This window comes from Triturus cristatus, chromosome 2_1, assembly GCF_964204655.1.
Source record: "Triturus cristatus chromosome 2_1, aTriCri1.1, whole genome shotgun sequence".
NCBI classification, from domain to species: Eukaryota; Metazoa; Chordata; class Amphibia; order Caudata; family Salamandridae; genus Triturus; species Triturus cristatus.
This window is the reverse complement of record NC_140581.1, coordinates 495,149,698-495,171,541: the sequence shown is the minus strand read 5'-3', so window position 1 is coordinate 495,171,541 and position 21,844 is coordinate 495,149,698. Positions and strand designations below refer to the sequence as shown.

Sequence of the window (21,844 nt, the reverse complement as noted above, 5' to 3'; positions counted from 1 at the left end):
CAGCCAGTACATTGAAATCTGGTGTTTTTGCCAGTATGTTTCCTGAGAGTGTGAACCTATCTCTCATCCTAGCTTTTGGTTTGGTGATGATTCCCAATAAACCGTGCTTGATGGAGGTCTCCGTTATGGTGCCTATTATAGGGCACAGTCTGGAAATGTCCCTTGCGTAATTTAACCCAGGTCACATGCGTGAAGAAGGCCTCCATCTCAATGATCCTTGGACAGACAGAGGACCTCCCCAGCTATATTTTATTTAGTATCAACACGGTCAAATCAATAGGGTGCAGCTAGTGTGCCAGTTTGAACCTCACATTACTTGATACTTTTTTTTACCTGGAAGCACTCTACCTCCCACTCCTTGTTTATTAGGGATTTCATGACATAGTCCTCCCATTGCAGCCTTATCCTTAGTGTTTTTTCTTGACTGCTTTATCAAGGCTTGCTTTTACTTACTTTGCTCTGGATCTAGTACTGCTTTGAGTGTTGCGGATGTTTTATGTATATTTGGGAATTCAGTCTATATCTTTCTTTCAGTCCTAGCCAATATGGCATATTGATGAATTGCCCAAGTCTGACCGCAAAACCCTCACGTCCTTCTATAAAAGAAATAAGGGTCTCTTACAGTGTATGTCTCCTAGGGGGTTCAAGTTAGTCTATTTGAGTCTGCTTTGTGTTCTGTTACTGCACGGACAAATTCACTCGTAAAAAGCCTTTAAAATGGCCGACACGTAACGTGAATGTGTCCCAAAGTATGGCCGCCAGTCTATGACTTCATCACGCTAGAACGCGCGCTTGCGCAGAGCTTCACTCCAGCCTTGAACTCGACCAAAATAGTTAAAAATAACTATGTGCCTCACCGAAGCTCTTGTGGATACCGGATTTTCAACAACCGCCTTCCGCTACGCTCGTTTTGCATCAGACGCGGTACCGGCTCCCTCACTTCAAAGATTGACGGTCACTTGATCTGCCGCTCACAGGACTCCAGGTTTACTTTCCGATTTCTATTCCAAATGTTCTCCGATCGTCGCCAATGTAATAAAGTTGTCTCCACGCACGCCACAGTTGTAAAGTATGCTTTATTAGCACAGAGCATCATAAGAAACGTCCATGCAAGTAAACCTGGGTCAAACCGTCTTCTCTAGAATCTGAAACACAGGCAGTGTTCCAGATTCTAGATTCAACAAGACACCACATAGGTCTAATATTGCCTTGTGTGCCAATAATTTTGGAGATGAAATACCATAATGTGCTTTGTTTAAGTAAGCAACTCGAACACAAAGATGTTCTTTAAGTGAACTTAATATATTTACAGGATTTTCTTCATACTCAAAGTTGTTAATGAAAATCTAAGCTTCATTCCCAGTGGAAAGGTAACGACTGTTTGTGGATAGAATGAAGGACATTCTTTCTTTGTCCCTTCAACGACAGGATTGTATCCTGGTACGACAGGGCAACTGGTCTATCATTTTGCCCCAAGCTCTGTGTCTTCCTCTTTCTGTTGGTCATACTAAAGTGGTGGCCAGTAAGAAACGTATGAATTCTGGGGCAAAAGATATCAGAGTCACTCAGAAGTTTGATGCTTGGTTCCCCAGTTCTTGCTCATTTTGAACAGTGACAGTAATGACAAATGGGCACATGATGTGTAGTTGGTGGAGAGAGGTGGAGCAGAAGAAGGGATGCTGGACTTCACAGGAAGCCGAATTGATTGAGTCCTGGTGAGGGAGTGGAGACACATGCACTTCCTGAACATCCAGCACTGCACACCTTAGTGACCTTGTTTGCCAAAACAAAATCGCAGGTCACTATTCTGCTAAGGAAGTTACTGTACATGTGCCTATGAGAAACCCTAACAAAGTAGTACATTGATGTGACTGTGTTCCTGTCAACTGCTCACATGGCATAATATTGCTCATGAGTGAATAGGAAAGCCACTATAACCCATGTTTTTGATAGCCCTGGTGTGTCTCTCGGGCTGCTCCTGTGTCCTAACCATGTCAGTCAAAGCTTCCCACCCCAGTTAAAACTCATGGTTACTCCATGCTCGCAGGGATAGAGACGGGCAACCCAGGGAGAGGACCCTGCACTCTGCTGTATTGTGTCTTTCGCCTCCACTGAAGCAGTGAATTCTATGACTGGCCCATCTGTCTGTGTAAATACACCCTCCTCCGACATTGCCCGCAGTGCAAACCATCTAGGCTTCAGCAGTGGAATGCCTACAGCCAAACAACACCAGTCATCTGTACTTCTCATTCCTTCCTTATTTCCTGCTGGTCTTTTCTTTGCTGGGCCATGCAGTGTCCTTCCAGCAGTGGCCCTGCCTTACCTCTGAAGTATATGTCCAACACCAGACTACTCAGAAGGGAAGAACAGGAGAAAAAATAATGGGTGACTTTCATGTAGGACTCACAGAACTTGCATCGTTGAGCTACACCAATATGTGGGAAATTGTGGTTACTGTAGTACTTTAGGGGTCATCCGCAGAGCTGTAGGGGTTATCTTAGTTTATGCAGTGCCTGGGTATCACAAAATGTGAACTCATCTCACAAGGTAATGATTGGGACAGTTAAAATGATTCCTTCTGATTATCGGTGCTTAGCTTGAAACACATGTATACTGTTAAGAAATGTTTACTTGACAGAAAAAAGGCAATGTAATCTCAGTTCCTGAATGCTCAGGAGAGGTTGCTTGTGCTTGTAAAAGTTCGGTCTAACACCCATAATGTGAAACCATTCGCATTACCTTAAGGTTGAAAGCACCTAGTATGCACCAACTGTAATGGCAGCGTTAATTTAGCTGTCTACGTTTTAGCCTTTCTTTGATATCACTGGCAGATAAGATGAAAATCCACAATTTTGGCATATATGGACAATATGAGAAGTATGTTTAAAACCAGTAATCAATGCTAGTTGATGTTTTTGCAGTACATTTGATATTTTGTTACCATACATGATCCATTTCTGATATAGCACATTGTATCTTTTCCTTTTGCCCAGCACTTGTGAATTGTTATCAGGCTGTGCAATTTTTAAACGAAGTTACTGAAAATCTGATGCTGGTGGCATATATTTTGTCTAATAACGAATGCTTCACATTTTAGCTGGTTGCGTGTTTGTGGGCAGGTGAATTATGCTGTAAAATATTTGCTCTGTGGCTGTTGCACCTTCAGACAATCCTCATATTTTGTAATGTCTACTCTGTTTGCCCTAAATGTATCAATTGCCTCTCTTTCTATGTCTGTCATAAACGCTTGATAGGTGATTCATTTGACTGTTTCTCTTATGTTTTCTCCCAGAATAATGTTGCGAAGGCCAAATCCATATTTTCACGCATCATGAACACAGACAGCAGAATATGCAATAATCTTAATGTGAGTATGAGTGAGAATGTGAGTACGTTGCTTAAGCTTTTCTTTGTTCATCCTAACCAAGTGCTAGTGTGGTTCACTTGATCCAAGGATTCTGTTGCTGTAATCATCACAGTTGGACTCTTAAAGTTTATATAAGTGAATGCCATTTTGTACTAATCACTGGTTACCAACTGTCCTGTGTTGTGCGTCACATTGCATTGTGGGCACAGGTGTGCCAATGTAGATTTTGTTAATTTTGTAGATCTCTTATTTACAGTTCAAGCAATGTAATAGATAATCACCGACAGTGCCAGTAGGTCTGGTTATAACTGAACCTCTTCATTTATCGGTGAGTTTAGCCACTCAGTATGTCAACATACATGCAGTCTATTGCTCAACCTTGACTCTTTCATCTATTCATACACCTACTTGACTCATCGGTGCATTGAACGCTTTTCCATAAGGTGGATGTAGAGGGGTTTTATAATGTAGTCCAGTCCACTATCTCCCCAGACCGTATATAATACATAGGTAGGTGTGCTAAGTGGAGTTTCTACTTTAGAATCAAAATTATACGCTCATCGGATTTTCCTTTTGCATTTATTAATTTGCCATCCACAATAAAATATACAAACTCAGAAAGCATATGCAAGATATATTAAAAGAATAGTAGAAAAAAGAGGCACTCCCAGTGACTTAGAGAAGCAACTATCTTGAAATAGTTACTGTAATGCTTTTGTTTTTCTTTTTGTAATTCCAACATAGCGACCACTTTTAGAAGCAATGCCGCTCAGTAAACCTAACATTTCTGCATATGTCTTGGAATCGTACTGTGCATTATTATTGTACTGATCCAGAATGGGCAACATAATCCATCTAAATGTAGCAGCCATTCTGGAATGGTAGAACATCCTGTTGGGCAATATCTTTTAAAAAAAAAGCTGCTTGGTTTAGAAGCAGTGACCTTGTGGGATGTGGCATTCTCCAGATAAAATGGGAGCAAGCGGTTCAGTAGCACTGCCGGGGATCTTCAGGCAAATAACAAAAGAAAAATTGAAGACTAAGATGAAAAGAATTAAACTGGTAAGTTAAAGGACTGGCCCGCCAGCTATAGCACTGGAGTGCACTCAGACATATAGACACACAGTCACACACAGAACAAAAGTTAATTGTTGAAGTGTGTTTTCCCATTTTTCCATGTTGTACCCTGTCCTGTAGAAGCAGAATGTGAATGACACTAGAACAGATGAATGACAGAAGAGGGCTGACCCAAAACGATCTATGTATGCAAATGTTTGTTTACTATTTGTTATTAATTTGTTCTATTACCAAATCCTGGCAGACAACTAAATCTGCCAGGCCCTCCTAAGAGGGTCTAGCAAGGATCATTACAGTGCAAATCTTCTACCTCCAGAGTTTGTCGGAAGTGTGGTAATTCGTATCAAAATCTTTGCCTGTTGCGGTCATCTGTGAAATTCCATTTATCATATTTGTTTACAGGCTTTAACACTGTGTGGGAACAGTCCCCTCCTAAAGATGAATTAGCTTTAATTTATGTTTTTCACAATAAATAGGTCGAGCCTAAAGGCTTTGTCAAAACCTTTTATTAACCGGTCGGACCTATGGCATCTTGCAAAACTCTTCCCAATAACCAATCAAGCCTACAGCCTTTATCTTTGGCTTGTCTCCATAATCCACTCCAGTCTACCCCAGTAAGCTATTCCAGAACGCAACCATCTTGCTTACAGTCATAATATTAGAAATATAAACCTGTTTATAGTTGGCAAAACAATATACAGACCCAGTTAAAAGACCCTTACAACTCATACTCTCCCTCTCGGACAAGACACAGAAACAAGTTCAGCGCCTGCATGACTGAAGCCGCTAACTGGATGAAATCCAGCAGGTTCAAGCTCAACACTGACGAGACAGAAGTAGTGATCTTGGGCAAGAACACCTCACCATGGGACTTCAACTAGTGGCTGGCTGAACTCAGACCCAGGGCCCTGGCCAGGAACCTCGGAATAATCAACAGCAAACTTAACATGACTGCACAAGAAAACGCCATCATTGCTTCCTGCTGCCACACCCTTAAGATGCGGCAGAATGTCTTCAAATGGCCCCCAAGCAACACAAGAAAAATTGTCACTCACGCCCTTGTCACCAACAAGTTGGACTATGGGAACTCCCTCTACATCGGGATCACCAAGCAACTCACCAGAAGACTAAAGACTATCCAGGACTCAGCAGACAGACTCATCCTTAATCTCCCCCACAGAACTCACATTGTATGACACCTCAGGGAACTACACTGGCTATCGATGCACAAATGCACTTAATTCAAACATGTCACCTTCAAGGCACTCAACAACTCGGGCCCCACCTACCTGAACAGTTTCATGTCCTTCCACCAACCATCCAGACACCTCTGCAGGACTTCTACTCGCTAACATCCCACGCATACACAGAAGAAGACCAGGAGAACGAGCATTCTCTTAACATTGCTCCTAAAGTGTGGAACAACTTCCCTCTCCTCATTAGAGTCTCCTCCTCTCTTCTTACGGAATTCAAGAAGCTGAAGACCTGGCTTTTCAGTTAAACATCCTACCAGAGGTCAGGCTAGGCACACACACCTACTCAGCGCCAGGTTATCCTTGCAGGTGATAGTACTCTTTACAAATACACATACCATTATCACAGTGCATCTCTTTACCCCAAGACTTTGCAACAGGGAGTTACCAACACTAAAACTCTTGCCTCCAATGAGAAATTAGTGAGTTTCCATTTATGAAAATACTTGTCTGAAGCCTTTAACAGAGCATAATACTAATTCATTGTCTTTAGTATGTGTTTTTCCTAATAAATAAGTCAGGCTTATTGCCTTTTTCATAATTCTTTTTATAATAACCTGTTCAAACAAATGGCATCTGACTTAACCTTTTCCAATAAACCAGTCAGGTCTGTAGCTTGTATAATTTGCCTTTCACCATAAAGAACTTAAACTTACTGCTTAAGGTTTCCGACAAGACACTTGTTTAGACCGTCCTAAAATTACAAATATTAGTTTGCAAAGTAATATGCAGCTCCTTGTATAAGGGTTAATATGGGTTATCTGTCTCCAAATATTCTATCCCGGGGTTTATCAGAGCTAGTGACCAACAACAAAATCTTTGCCTGCAACAGTAATATGTGAGATTCCATATAACAAAATCCCTGACTATAAGCTTTAACACATTGTAATAACAATGCACTCTTAAAAGGCTGTTGCCTTTAAAAAGAAAATGTTTTCATCATAATTACGTTAGGCCCTCTGCCTTTTTTGTAATGTTTCACAGACCCTCAGCATCTGACATAACTGTTTCCAAAGAACAAAACTTGCCAAAGGACTTCATCATTGACTTCTCTGCATAACTAACTAGGTAGGCTAGGCAGCACAAATGCTTTCCCATAAGACAACCAGCTAGTATGCAGTCTTAAAATGACACACACATACCATATTACAGTTGGCAAAGCAACATACAACCCCTCCTAAGATTGCCTACTAAAGAATCTCACTGTGCAAACCCCATGATCTGTCGGCAGTGTCGTCCACCAACACTAAAACTCTTGCTACTACAATATTCTGTCAGATTCCCTGTAACATAATGTTAGTAGCATGTGTGGCATACTCCTGCCCTCCAGTGTTGGGCCCAGATGTTTGTCATTGGTTTTCTTCAGACGTGTGAGTCAGAAGACCTGCTGTGACTCCTCCCTTGGTGCAGAATACATCAGCATACAGGTTCCACCCCAGTTTTAATTTCGCCATCAGGCCTGGACGTTCTGTGCTCAGCTCCAAAGTTGACGCATTATACACACCAGATTGCTTTCTTTTTCAGTTCCAATTCAGAATCTACTGCTCCCTTTTCTACCCCAGCGACAAAAACAACAATATTGAAATCAAAAGTTTTGCCAGAATCAACCTTTGTAGTCGGATATACTTCACAACACTGTGGTCTCAACTCGCTTCTTCCCTTTGAGGTTGGTCAAGGTTTTCCTTGATAGTGCAACTAGGACTACATAATGAAACACACTCCATTGTATTTCTGTCCTAGGTGCAATGCAAAATACGCTTAGGTTGACCACCACGAGGTCTGCAGCCTCTTCCTCCTTGTGGATCACAGAGAATCCTCCTGCTACACTTGCCTCACCTTCTGTTGCAAAAAGAATGTCAGACACAGGAGAAAGAGTAGGGGGTGTAGTACAAGATGCAGGTCTCAGAGGCATCAGCAAGTGCTAAAGAGATCCCCTGTGATGAGGAGGAAGACGCTTGCCCTTCTCACATTTCCCTAGGCCAGTTGCAAGATGAACCTGAGGCTATCTTCTCTGAGGCCTCTGACATTGACAAAGGCTTTGAAATCCTCATGCCAGCACCACAGCAGGAGCCACTTTTGGAGCCAAATACGAGGGTCCACCACGCTCATCGGCTACGGCTCAAGATCATTCTTGAATGCCTAAACTACCACCCGCAGAGGCAGAGCACTGTTCCCACCCGAGTCCAGCATTCAGCCGAGAGCAGGGAAGAAAAAAGCCTAATTCGCCAGGGTCCACACCTCTAGTCATTAAGAAACAAGAAACAGAACGACCGACCAAGGTCCAGCTCAACCAAAACACATGTATTATTAGCAGTCAACAAATAGGTGCAAAAACACTTCCTGCATCCGTCGTCCAAAGGTGCAAAACAAATCACAACGTAAATCCAAAGGTGGAAGGTGCACTCATTAAGATTCAACACGAAATCAAGTAGTCCAAAAAACATAATAATTTTCTCTTTATTCCGATAATTTTAACACGAACAGCACACAGCCAACGCGTTTCGTTCCAAGCGGGAACTTCGTCAGGGCTATTTGGAAGGCAAGTAAGTTATCCAAAAGAGAGTTTATATAATCCTTCAGAAAAGGCACATCTCATCACAGAAAAGAAAGGGCCATAGGAAGAAAATTAAATTCCTATACCTTGCGTATTATTATTTGTATATAGATATATATACAGAAAGGACCCTCATGTAGTCCCAATGGTGATACACATAAAGGATAACAAGATGAACAGAGGATGATGAGTATTATCCTTCGCGGGTAACGTCGTTCTCAGCATGGTAGCTATGAAGTATCACATTTCCCTAGGCCAGTTGCAAGATGAACCTGAGGCTATCTTCTCTGAGGCCTCTGATATTGAGAAAGACTTTGAAATCCTCATGCCAGCACCACAGCAGGAGCCACTTTTGGAGCCAAATACGAGGGTCCACCACGCTCATCGGCTACGGCTCAAGATCATTCTTGAATGCCTAAACTACCACCCGCAGAGGCAGAGCACTGCTCCCACCGAGTCCAGCATTCAAAGCCCAGAGCTGGGAAGAAAAAAGCCTAAACCCCCAGGGTCCACACCTCTAGTCGGCATGTCCTGGACTCCAGAGGTTGGCTCGCCGTTGAGCAAAGCCCTTACCAATGGCATAGATCCTCATCCTACTCCATCGTCTGTTCAGCGCCCAGGCGCCGAAAACTCACTTAATGCCAAAGCCCACAGCCTTGTTCAAAACCAGAGACACCTCAGCCCCAAGTCATTGACCCACCTCACTCATAGCTGAAGTCAACACCAAAGAGTCAACACCCAAAGGCCCTGAAGTGAACGCCAAGGTAGGACACCTCAGGCTGGTTGAATTTTCAAAATCTGTTTGATGTCGTGGACGGAAAGCACACAAAATGCTTTATTCACCTGAACACTGGCAGTGTCCTCACCAGATCTCCAACTCTGGGGTTTATCCCTATTCCAAGAAAAGGTGCATTTACTTCACCTGACAAACAAAGTACAGACTCTGATGCAGGCTCTCCTTAGTAACCGCAGGACCCACATGACGAGCCTTTTAGGCCTCAGGAGAGACTTGATCCTTGGAAGATTATGTAGTCAACCCACAAGATGACCTAGATTTCAAGCGATATCCTTCTGAATAGTTCCCATGGGATGATACTACTGCATAGCTTCTCGCAATACAGCGGGGTGCTTAGCATTACCAGATGAAGCACCATCTTACGGATGACAAGAATGACTTATGCTGGAAATGTTGTCCAAAACTGAGCAGTCCGTTGGGTATCTTCCCTTTCTGAAGGGTATGCTAAACCCACCAATAAAACCTTTAAGACATAGTAAAGACCAGGGTGAACACCCACCAGCTCGAAAAGAAGTATGTCTGCCCCTGAAGATCCAGCTCATTTTCAAAGAGATTATTATCCCAGATTTATAGTTAGTGCACACTGCTCATCAGAGGGCCTCTGCACAGGCCACAGGGAATGCTCCTCCCCCTGATAAAGAATCAAAAAAGATGATGATGCAGGAAAAAGGGTAGCCTTTAGGCAGCCACACAGTGGTAAATTGCCAACTCTGTAGGCCTCCTCTTAGATATGATCAGTATCACTGAGAGTAGATGGAGGCGCACATAAAGCATCTTCTTGAGTTTCACCGCAAAATGGGGCAAGAGCCAATTGCAGAGGACAAAACAATTAATAGCACTAATATACGTTGTGCCCTTGATGCAGCAGATACAGTGGTTAGAGGGATCAACACTAGTGTCACTAGTGAGCTGAGGGTGTCAGGGTTTAAGCAGAGGTTCAGTAACCCTCTTAGTGTACCTTGTGATGGCGTGCATCTGTTGGGCGCTCAGGTCAATCAGATGCTCAAGAAAATGAAGAAGGATTCATACACAACAGACAGCAAGGTCTGTAGTGCGCCCTCACCAATACCAAAACCCTCACCCTCACCACAAAAGACTCAAAACCCTGGTATGATGGCAGGCTAAACGAACAAAGACGTTCAGTAAGAGGAATTGAACGACGATGGAGATCGGCATCATCCTTTGACCATCTCAAACTACTAAGAAGCACAAGAAAGTCCTATTACAGAAAGATTAGAAGATCAAAAGCAGACTTCTTCAGTAAGCAATTAGACCAAGCCAAGAATCGACCCAAAAAGCTATTCGATCTAATCACATCTCAATCAAAAGGTGGCTCGCACCTCCCCCAAGCTAACACAGGCACATGACCCAATTGCGAGGAATTTCACTCCTACTTCACTAGGAAGACAGAAAACTTAAAATCAAACTTGCGCAACGACCTACTATCCCAAACAGATACTCACATGGTCACCTCTTTGCCCCCGCCAGGAGACCCTCTCTTATGCTCCGCAAAGTTTGACCGGAAAAACAACGCCTCCTGGTCCGCCTTCAATACTTACAGCGAAGAAACTATTTTGAGAACGCTTACGGCCCTGAATCCCTCCAACCACTACACAGACCCTCTACCCGCAAACTACTTAAGAGAGTTCATCCTAATGATATTGCCATTATGGACCAAGATTATTAACACCTCGCTCCTTCAAGGAACTATCCCTGAAATCCTTAAAGCAGGCCAGGTATGCCCAATCCTAAAGAAGCCATCTGCGTACCCTGCAGACTTGAATAGCTATCACCCAATATCCAACATCCCCACTTTGGCCAAGTTGCTAGAAAAATGTGTTCACACGCAACTTGACAACCACATAGAACGATTCAGCTTGCTCGATCAATACCAATCGGGTTCCGTGCAGGACACAGCACTGAATCAGCCATGACCCACATAATCGATGACGCATTAACAATCCTGGACCAAAACGAAGCCTGTCTACTAATCCTGCTTGACCTATCCTCGACCTTCGACACAGTCAAATACAACAACTTGCTTGACCTCCTGAAACACAGAATGGGTCTCTCTGGCTCTGTGCTTAATTGGTTCTCCTCCTTCCTCCAAGATAGAACACAAAGATTCAAGATCAATCAATCCTTATCCAAGCCCACTCCAGTCACCTTAGGAGTATCGCAGGGATCATCTCTCTCACCAACACTTTTCAACCATATTTATGTAACCACTCACCGAGCTTCTCAGGTCCTCAAATGTCCATTATCACATGTATGCAGATGACACACAACTTTATATAAAGATCCACTCACTTGAGGACATCAAGTCTCTCAATGCAACACTCCCAACAAACACAAACCTGGATGGCCAAAAACCATCTGAAACTAAACACCCTCAAAACCGAATTCCTCTTAATCGCCCCACCCGCCAATCGACCATCATCCTCGAGTGGATGAAACACCTGACAGCACTCAACGGTCAACCACTAATTATCGACTCAGCGAAGTCGCTGGGAGTAACTCTGGACAGTAATCTAAATATGCAGAAACACATCTGCGCCTCCACAAAAGGAGCAAATTTTCAGATGAACACCATGAGAAAACTCAAACCCTTCCTACCCGCAATTGACTTCAAGCATGCTGTTCAATCGCTAGTAATCCAGAGTGTGGCCTATGGGAGTGTAGCTCTCTGCGGCCTTCCCAGATCGATGACGGCCCCTCTAAGAGCTTCAATCAACTCAGCTGCTAGACTCATCACAAGCTCCAAAAGAAACTGTCACATTTCCCCTGACCTTTGTGCCCTCAACTGGCTGTCTTTCGAGGCGAGAATACACTGGAACATCGCCTGTATGACACACAAGGCATTACATCACAAAACTCCTAGTTATCTAGCTGACAAATTGGTGCTCTCCTGTGGTAACAGATCCACCAGGAGCTCATATAACTTGCTACTGAAACCACAACGATTTGCTATGAAGAAAACTTACAATCGGACCTTCTCAGGAATGGCCCCCAGGATTTGGAATGCCTTGCCCCCAGAAACAAGATGGAACCCTTCCACGGGATTATTAAAAAAAGAAGTGAAATCTATTCTCCTGGCCAAATTCACCTGAACTATTGGTGTATCCTGTATATATTTGTCTTTTTGTATTATTTTACTATTACTGTTTTATGCTAAACTATATTTTTGCTTTGCGTGCCTCTATTACTCACATTTGCCTGTAAAGCGCTCTGATACCCGCAAGGGTCTTGTTCAGGCTCCCATTTCAAAGTTGCCTTTTCACAAGCAGCACACCTGGGAAGGGAGCCAGCCAGCAGGCTTAGGCCAAAGGTCTCCTTCTCAGCTGCAGCTGTAGCATCAACCCTTTCAGAACCCTCAGCAGCCTAACTCTTTTCAAAAGGGGGCTACTGAGGAAATGGCTAGGGGTGGCCATGCAAGGGATTCCTTTGCTACAAAGCAATGACCCCCCTTCCTTTTCTCCAATCAGTACACCAGTCAGGGGAATAATAAACACTCTTCATGTCACAGTGGGAAGCATTACATCAGATCAGTGGTTCCTTTCCATTGTGCGGGAAGGGCACCAACTCAAATGTGACACACCTCTTCCAAACTACCCCCGCCACCCCCCTTCCCCCCTCAATCAAAGTACTGAGTAGCCAACTTCGTCTCCTAGAAGAAGAGGTGCATGTGCTCCTTGCAAAGGACACCATGGAACCCTTACCTTTGCACCAGCAGGGGTGTACTCCTTGTACTTTCATATCCCCAAAAAGGACAGCTTACTGATCCTTGACCTCTGACCACTGAACAGGTTCATCTCTTCTGCATGCTTTCACATGGTTGTGTTACAAGATGTCATCCCCTTGCTACACCAAGGTGGCATGGCAGCACTGGACCTGAAAGACGCATACTTTAATATCCCTGTACACCCAGCACACCACCAGTTTCTTTGTTTTGTGGTAAGTGGAAAACGCTACCAGTTCAAAGTTTTCCCCTTTAGGGTTTCTGCAGCTCCAAGGGTATTTACAAAGTGTCTAGCAGTCATTACAGACTAGCGGCACTGAAATGCAATGTGTTTCCATACTTAAACAACTGGCTGATAAAGAGCAGCAGCAAACAACAATGCATTGTACACACTCCACAAGCATTGTCTCTACGTCACAATCTAGATTTACCATCAATTCGAAAGTGCCATCTCCAACCCTAATAAATTCAACCCTTCCTAAGCTCGTTCCTGAATGCGGTAACAGGCAAAATATACCCCAACCATCAGACGCATTCCAACAGCTGCTGCCTCTTTTTCAGACACACCGTCCCATCACTGTCTGCACGTAAGAAACTGTTGGGAATTATGGCTTTGTGCATAATTATTGTACCAAGTGCTGGTTACACATGCCCTATTGCAAGATTGTTTCTCACCACGGTTGTCACAAGCAGAAAGGTATTGCGAGGATCTAGTGTTGGTAACTGCCATGGCCCAGCCTTCTCTCCAATACTGGAACAGCAACAACCTGCTGCTCAGCACGGCCTTTCTAGACCCCCTTCTACAGATGACCATCACAACAGATGTATCTCTTGTGGGTTGACTAGCTCTCCTCCAACAGATGGTAATGCATGTTTTTTGGACTCCACAGCACCAGGTTCGTCATATCAATTACTTGAAACTTTTAGCCATCAGGTTAGCCCTTTCAGCATTTCTCCCAATTACAGGGAAAACAGTACTTCTAAAGACAAGACAGCATGATTGCCATGTTCAGCATTCAGACCCACTCCCCACAGGTTGTTCCTCTGACACAAGTGACCTGGCATTTGGCAGCTTGCCACAGCATTCACCTGTTGGTGGAGATCTACCAAGAAGGAGAACGATTTTGCGGAAGTACTTAGCAGGATGCACCAATTGGTACACAAGAGATAACTCCACCCACTTCCAACGATGGGGGATTCAAACAATCAACCTGTTCGTCTTTCTTGAAAACACAAAATGCCAAAGCTTCACCGCCAGGTACCCACACCTACAGTACATCGACAGTGCTCTAATGGATGGACTGATCATGGATATTTGCCTGCGCTTTTCTCCTGCTTCGCCTCATCATGTACTTGGTGGGTGAGGAAGTTGAAGAAAGCATCCATGACTCTCATCCTAGTTGTAGGAAGGTGGAATCTGACTGCATGGTTACCCCCACTTTCTGCCTGGTGTTTTGTTGGTTTTCGACTTAGTTTGACAGGGATCCTGCTAATCAGCACCCCAGTCTATCTGCTTTCTCCCTAAATTGGTGTTCATGTACTTCAAGTACACTCCAGATTGGATTCTGGGGTACCCTCATAAGTCCCTAGTATATGGTATACTATATACCTAGGGCATAGGTACCCCAGAGGCCTCTCAGGGGCTGCAGCATGTATTATGCCATCCCTGGGAGACCATTCAAAATGACACAACAGGTCTGCTACAGCAGACTGTGTAAGGTGGTGCATGCACCCCTTACTTGGATATAGGTTCACTATATCCATATCACGGCACACATAAACCTATCAGTCACCCCTATGGCAGGCCTTATCAATCTTGAAGGCAGGGTGCTGGGTTTTATGTGAGAGGGTGCAACTGCTTGAGCAGAGCCACTCTGCAGCCTTCGGAACCTCTATTCCATGGTTGATTGTGATGCAGCCAACAATATACTCTAAAGTGCATTATAACCTCGCGGTAAACGCTAACTTTAAAACGGCTGCATTGAAACATGTCGTGTTTGGTGTCAAACACCTTGGAATCATACCTCCACACCAGTAACTGGTGTGGGAGGTATGATTCCACCCTACTAGAGGGAGAAATATGACAACATCGGTACACCCGGTACCAGCTTTCTCAACCCTGACATTACAAGATGGATGCTGCCAGCCATAGACACGAGTCTGCCCTCCTGCTGCTTTACGAAACTCCAGCAAGGGACGGCTGGACAATAGGTTTCCTGTCACAGGGAGGTGTGACCACCTCTCAGACAGGCTTTAGTGTATTGAGGCTGGGTGGGTGCACTCCAAGAGTGCTTTGAAGTCTGCACTGGGGACATATTTGGTGTCCCTGTGCATAGTCCAGCTCAAACTGGTTGCAGGAGCCATTTGCTCCTTCTCTAGCGCAAAACTGGACAAAGGACATGGGTGTAGCCACCCCGCTGTCCTGACCCTCCCATAGGTGGGTCCCCAGAGTTTGTCCCACCCCTTCCTTGGGTATAAAGTTGGAACCCCTGGCTACAGGACTTTAGGATTTACCTGGACGAAACCCTGCTACAGAAACCAAGTACTTCGATTATCTACACTTCGTTGGATGACTGAAGAATCTCCCTTGGAGTAAAGGAGTTACTCCCCTGCAAGGCAGGCACCTGAAACGCATCTGACTGGTTTACATCTACGCAGCTCCTGAAGGACTCCAAAGATTTTCCAACACAGAAGGTGGGTTCCCAAGCTTCCCCGAGGTTGACTAGTGCTCTCAGCAAACCTGAGACCCGCAGCCCTCGTGGGGACCGTGCAACCCATACCCCTGGACACCGAGCACATTTGCAGCAGCATATGCTTTTTGGCGACCCCTGAGGCTGTGCTTTGGGCTACTTGTAGTCCCAACCCGAGCAGTGTTTTCCCCCGAAGATTACCGGCCTACACTCCACGAGTGTTCCGTGGGCTGGTATTTTGTGATTCCTCTCGAGGTCCCTTCGCGATCCCTGGTCCGTCGACCTGTGGGTCCCTGTGAAGGTATCCTTAACTTTCAGTGGGCTTTCCTGGTTGCTCCAGACGTGCCCTGACTCTCCATCGCTTGGGGAGTCCCCAGGACCTTACTGGTCCTCACCGAAGCATCTTTTCTCTGACCGCGTGAGTTGCAGTTGCCTAGGCTTGTTGGTCTCCAATCCAGACACTGACCCCCCAGCACTCGACATCCTTCGTAGGACAGCTCACCTGCGGACTTTGGTCGTTGTCGACGTCTCCTGGTCCCCGTGGCTGCACAGTCAAGCTTCACCTCATCTCACCTGAAACACCCGACATTGGTGGGCATTCGTCTATCGTGCCCCTGGTCACTGTGAAGTGTCCCAGACTCTGTCCCCGTTGCTTTCAGGTTCTTCTCAGCTCCAATCCAGGCTTGGATCACACCGGACACTTCTCATCCTCCCGGCAGCAGCACTTCTTTGCAACACGGCATTGATATCAACGAGTATTTCCGACACCACTTGACCCCTATGGACCGGGCTCTCCTGGGATAGGTAACACGGGTACCTCGGTATTCTCAAGGGTGCTGCCTTTAGAACCTTCTATGTTCGAAAGGGTATGCTTAAAGTCCTCTCCTAAGTGTCCTTAATCTTTAAAATTCCAACCGCGACTTTCCCATAGAGTTGTACGGAGCTCGCGGCTGTTTTCTCACACTGCACGCGTCCCCCGTGGGTCCCCTGCGTTACTACCTTGGGTGGTTCCTTGGGGTCCCAGCGATTCTATGTGCCCTAGGCACTGTGTCTAGTCAAGTTGTGGTTGTTATACCACTTTCTTAATATATGGTTCGGTCTCCCCCTGAAGCCCGCTGTGTATTGTGCTATTCACTGTCATTCTAGTACTGTAATTCTGTGTGCCTTGTTCTCTAATCTTATAAAGCGGTTAGTAGAGAGTGTTTAGAAATAAATACATATATTTTATATATACCTGGTGTGGTTCTCCTTTCATTTGGTCATTCAGAAGGTTATAATCTGGTAAACCAAGCTGCTTTACATTCCTTCAAGACTTAGCCTGAAGGCTGCTCTCCATAGCTGCCACTAGGATAGCTTTCAATAAAGGTTGTCTTTAACCTAATCATCAATAATGGTCGTTTGGACTGGTGCAAGTTGCCCACTATAACTAGTGGACAGCATATACCAGCCCAACTTATCACATGTGTCATGCCAGCCTGGGCAAGACAGCCATTGTATTCAGAGGTCTTTGAGATATTACTCCCACAAAAAGCTTTCAATCAGGCCAGACCTTTTCGCTCTGCATCAGGGTCAACTCAGACACCCAGACCCCAAACACCTCAATCTAGCTATTTGGCACCTCGGTTCCTAGAGTTTGACTACCTTAACCTCCCACTGGAATGCATGGCTATTGTATGAGAGGCCAGAAAACTCTCTATTTGTGCCTCTTAGGCATCTAAAGTGAAAAGGTTTATCCACTACTGTATTTCTAAACAGCTGGACCCTTTTACAGTCCCTGTGCAGGAGTTAGTTTTCTACCATCTACATCTCTACAAGGAGGTCTAGCTTACACTTCCATACACCTACAGCTATCTGTAGTTGTTGCATGTCACCAAAATAGACCGCATTCACCAATTGTCAGGGTACCTGTAATTAAAGCTTTTACGTAAAGATTAAAGAGGGTAATTCCTCCAAAGATACCTGCTCCACCGGTATGAAACCTGAATGTGGTTACTTATGGGTCCACCTTTTGAGTCTCTGCACTGGTGTTCCTTAAAATTCTTATCTTGGAGGGTTACCTTCCTAATAGAAGTCATCTTACTCAGATGTATTGGTGTGCTCTTACAATGCGAAAAGCATTCATTTAGGTATAGGTATCGGGTAGGTAGTGTAGTTTTTCACACTAACCCTAACTTTTTGCCCCAGGTTGTCTCCTTTTTTCACATCAACCAAACTGTTAAGCTACCCGTGTTTTTTTCCCCCACAGCCAAAGTCGGTAGCTAAAAGGGCGCTTCACACTCTGGACATTAAGAGCTCTCATGCATCATATTGACAGACTAGGCCATTAAGAAAGTTCGCTCAACTTTTTGTAGACTTTGCCACACTCTACAAGTAGTGTGCTATTTTCAAAACTGGCATTGCTAGGTGGCTAGTTATATATACTCAAAGTTGCTATGCTAAAGCCAAGCGCACACTGCCTGTGCCTCCAAAAGCATATTCTACTAATGCAAAGGGAGCCACATTAGCTTTTTTAGGTAATATCCCGCTCATGGATATCTGTAAAGCTTCTACTTGGTCAATGCCGCACACCTTCACCAAGCAGTATTTGTATTGGCACGTCAACAAGCTCTAGATATTGAGGGCACTTTTTTCAAGCATCTTCATCATCTGCTAGCTTGCCATCGCTTTGCTGTCGATACAGAGCATTTCTGTATCTACAGCAACACATGCTATTAATTTAAAATGTTACCTTGTGCTTCACGTGTGCCTTCCCTCTTTCCCGGAAGCTAGCAGTGGTCACACGTTTTCTACGTCTTTTAGTTTCTCACTTTGTTGAACACCGCATACTCCGTCTTTGATACTATAATCCACTTGCACTCCTCACCCTCTGAGCGGAAAATTATGATTCCATGTATTCTGATACTGAGCATTGAATGGAGAGGTTAGAATCACAATTGCCTTTTTGCATTTACACTGCGTCGTAGCTTAGAGCACCTGAATTAATTTGACGTATATTGACTGTCTACTGGACCTATGTTATGACACTTTAACATAACATATTGCTCACTGATGAAATTGTGTTGATTATTATCATATACCAATGCCTGGCCTATTGGATTATGCATTAGTCCAGTTTAAATGATTTTTAGGGGAACACTGTTCTTTATGATCTTATTACTCTTGTTCTTTGGAATACTGGGTGCCCAGTATTTTTGATGCGTTTGTAAAGGGCAGGACATAATTGTGTCACCTTGGAGATACTAAGGGGGAAAGTGACTACTTCTGTAGCCAGTTGGCCAACTCGGACTTGTTAGAATGAATCCTGCAAGTGCATGCCTCAAGGGTCTCCTAGTTTTGTAGGAAAAAGTCAAAACATATAAAAATGTCCAGACTGAATTAGTAGAAAAGATGGCAAACTTCCTAAGCAGGAAAACCCAATGACAACTGGAAAATATTGGGAAGTCCTGACAGAACTGAGTAAGGACTGGAGATAACTGGATCCTGATGCAAACCAACAAAACAGAGGAACAGAAGGAAAAATTATGTCTATAAAATGTAGTTACAATGTGTTGAGAGACACGCTCGCAAAAGGAAACTCATGCATTGTAACTCAAGGTTTCAATACCAGCAGTTTGAGTATTGTTATCTGTCAGGGAATATATGGGCAGTTACCTAAAGTCACCCTTTCGTATTGGACTCTCCTAAAATGTGCAGCATTGTAGAGCATATTTTAGCCACTATCTTAATTTGGGCATACCTCTAAACTCCTACCTAGATGGTTATCCCATGACAAGACACCATTCTACAAGTCACATAGCCCACACCAACCGAAAACGCTGCTCTTCTACAATTAGTGGCATAGATTGAACCAGGTATCCACATAAAATAATATGTGGCTGTAGGAAATTAAGTCATTGGTTGAGGGGGATAAAACCCTACTAACGCTGCAACCGCAATTCTTGCTCGGGTGAAACGCAAGTTAACGTGCTCAACCCTCTGGTAGCTTGGCAAAAAGCAGTCAGGCTGAACTAAGACGCAATGAGTAAAGTATTTCTGCAGCATTTCAAACAGTAATAAAGTGAAAACACAACAGAAGGAAAATCCCACACCAATTTAGAAAAAAGAGAAAAATTTAATAATTTACTGCACACCGAAACAACAAAAATACAATTTTAAAGATCTAGGTAAAAATAGTGCTTAAAAACACAATCGCCAACTGTGATTATCTGGTCAAGCTAGACTCGGACAAAGCCTCAAATTCAAGCCGACCGCAATGAAATGCGGGTGGGATACAGGGACTAAGTTAGGCCCGCTGAACAAAGTTCGTTAAATCCTGGTTGTGGAGTGTTACGAGATTCCGCGTCCGTTCCGAAGAGCCTCAAGTCTGCAGAGAGCTGCAAGTCTGCAATGAGAAGTCCAGCACCGAGGATGCATTGCGCAGCGGCAGTTCTGAGGGGCTATAGGGCTGCTATGCGAAGTCCTGCATCGCGGATGTGTCGTGCAACGTCGCACCTGAGGTGCAGTGGGGCCCTGTATCAGGAATGCGTGCCACAGCAGCGGTTCCAATGCAAATATGCAAAGAGATGCGCTGCATCAATTCTGCTCAAGTCCACAGCTGAGCTGGCACCTTCAGGCCCCCTTCCAAGGGTCCAGGACTGGGGTGGCACCAGTTGGGGGCAGGACTGACAGAAGGCAGAGTCCAGGTGCACGGTTCAAGATGATTGGAGCCTTTTGTGTCTCTGGGGCTCTGATCAGGAAGCCAACCAACTAGCTCTTGGAGTCACTCTGACGGTCCTGTGTTCAAGATGCCGGTCCAGTCCTTCTTACTGAGGTGGCAGAGTAGCAGTCCTTCTTGCAGGCAGCACAGCAATCCTTCTGTGTCTTCCACAGGTCTAGAGGTGTACTGAAGAGTTGGGTCTGAGGGTAAAATATTTATATGTGGTGCCAGCTTTGAAGTAGGAGAAATTTCTAGAGGGTTCTACCGCCAGAGGTGAGTGGAATTCCCTTCTTCCCTACCCTGGCCCAAGCTTGTCTGCAGGCACAAAAGACTGGTATGAACCCAGTTGAGAGTATGCTGAGGCAGAAGCTTTGTGATGTGTAAGTGTGGTAGGTGAAACTCGGCCCCATCAAGTCACAGATGGCCCATCCTGCCAACACCTATTCCACTCTTTCTCTCACTGTCTGGGAGCAATACACAAAGATCAATTACCAGCTACACCTAGTTATGTGACCCAGGATACAGGCACCAAATAGTTGGGGCAAGAAAATGGCAACTTTCTAAAAGTGGCATTTTCAGGATTAAGACTTAAAAGCTAACGTTATCATTAAAGAGGGTTTTAATTGACAATTCTTTGGAGACCAAATTTGATATTCCTACCTGCTCCCAATTGAAAGATATTAAATAAATGTAACAAAGTAACCCTATGTTATCCTATGGAAAAGGTAGGCCATGCAGTAGGGAAAAGTGAATGTAAGAATTTTTCCCTACCAGGACATGTAAAAGTTAAAAGTACATGTCCAACTTTTTAAATACATTGCACCCTACCAGATGGGTTGTTTAGGGCTTACTGTAGGGGTAACTTGTATGTATTAAAAAAGAAGGTTTAGGCATGGCAAAAGGTTTATTTTGCCAGGTTAGACTGCACACGGCAGGCCTGGGACATGTTAAAAAAGCTACTTAAGTGGGTGATACAATCAGTGCTGTGGCCCTACTAGTAACATTTAATTTACAGTCCCTGTGTACACATAGTACCACTTTACTAGGGCCTTTCGAATAAATGAAATGTTCCAATTGGGTATAAGCCAATTTCACCATGTGTAAAGGAGAGAGCAGAAGCACTTTAAAACTAGTTGGCAGTGGTAAAGTTTGCACAGTCTAAAAGCCAACACAAATGTGTTCAGCAAAAAGGAGGGTTAAGGCGAAAAGGTTTGGGTATGACCCTGCAGAGAGGGCTAAGTCCAACAATGGCTAGTCACCAATGAGTATTGTCTATTTTAGCTGATTTATACGCAATTAGGGTCTTAAAACAAGACTTTAGAAGCACATAATATAACATTAGGACAGCAACACTCACCAGCTTCAGTGGCACTAACAGCTGCTCACTGGCAGCGAGTACACTGGCATGCAGGCACATTCAAAGAGACTTTTAGAAGATTAAATTCACTGACCAGCACTAATTTCATTTTGTTTCAGATTCTAATTCAGACTGAGTCAGGCGCAATGGTAGATGCCTTGCATATACTGGAGATGGCTCAAGTAACTGTAGCTCCACACTTTGTGAAGAGACCAGAGATTTCCGAAGAGGTGGTAAGTTTGTCTTGAAATTTTTACATTGTTCATCAGCAGACGATGAAAACACACAACTGTAATAATAACTGGGGAACTAAAT

At 44.3% G+C, this 21,844-nt stretch overlaps 1 protein-coding gene across 1 annotated transcript in view; it reads left to right on the top strand.

Moving 5' to 3' along the window:
• Window positions 1–21,844, top strand: part of PTCD2 (pentatricopeptide repeat domain 2) — a 280,197-nt gene that overhangs the window by 210,299 nt on the left and 48,054 nt on the right. The window contains exons 8-9 of the mRNA XM_085632353.1: window positions 3,293–3,367; window positions 21,649–21,762. Of these exons, the coding sequence (XP_085488479.1) occupies window positions 3,293–3,367; window positions 21,649–21,762 (189 nt within the window). The remainder of the gene's footprint in view (window positions 1–3,292; window positions 3,368–21,648; window positions 21,763–21,844) is intronic.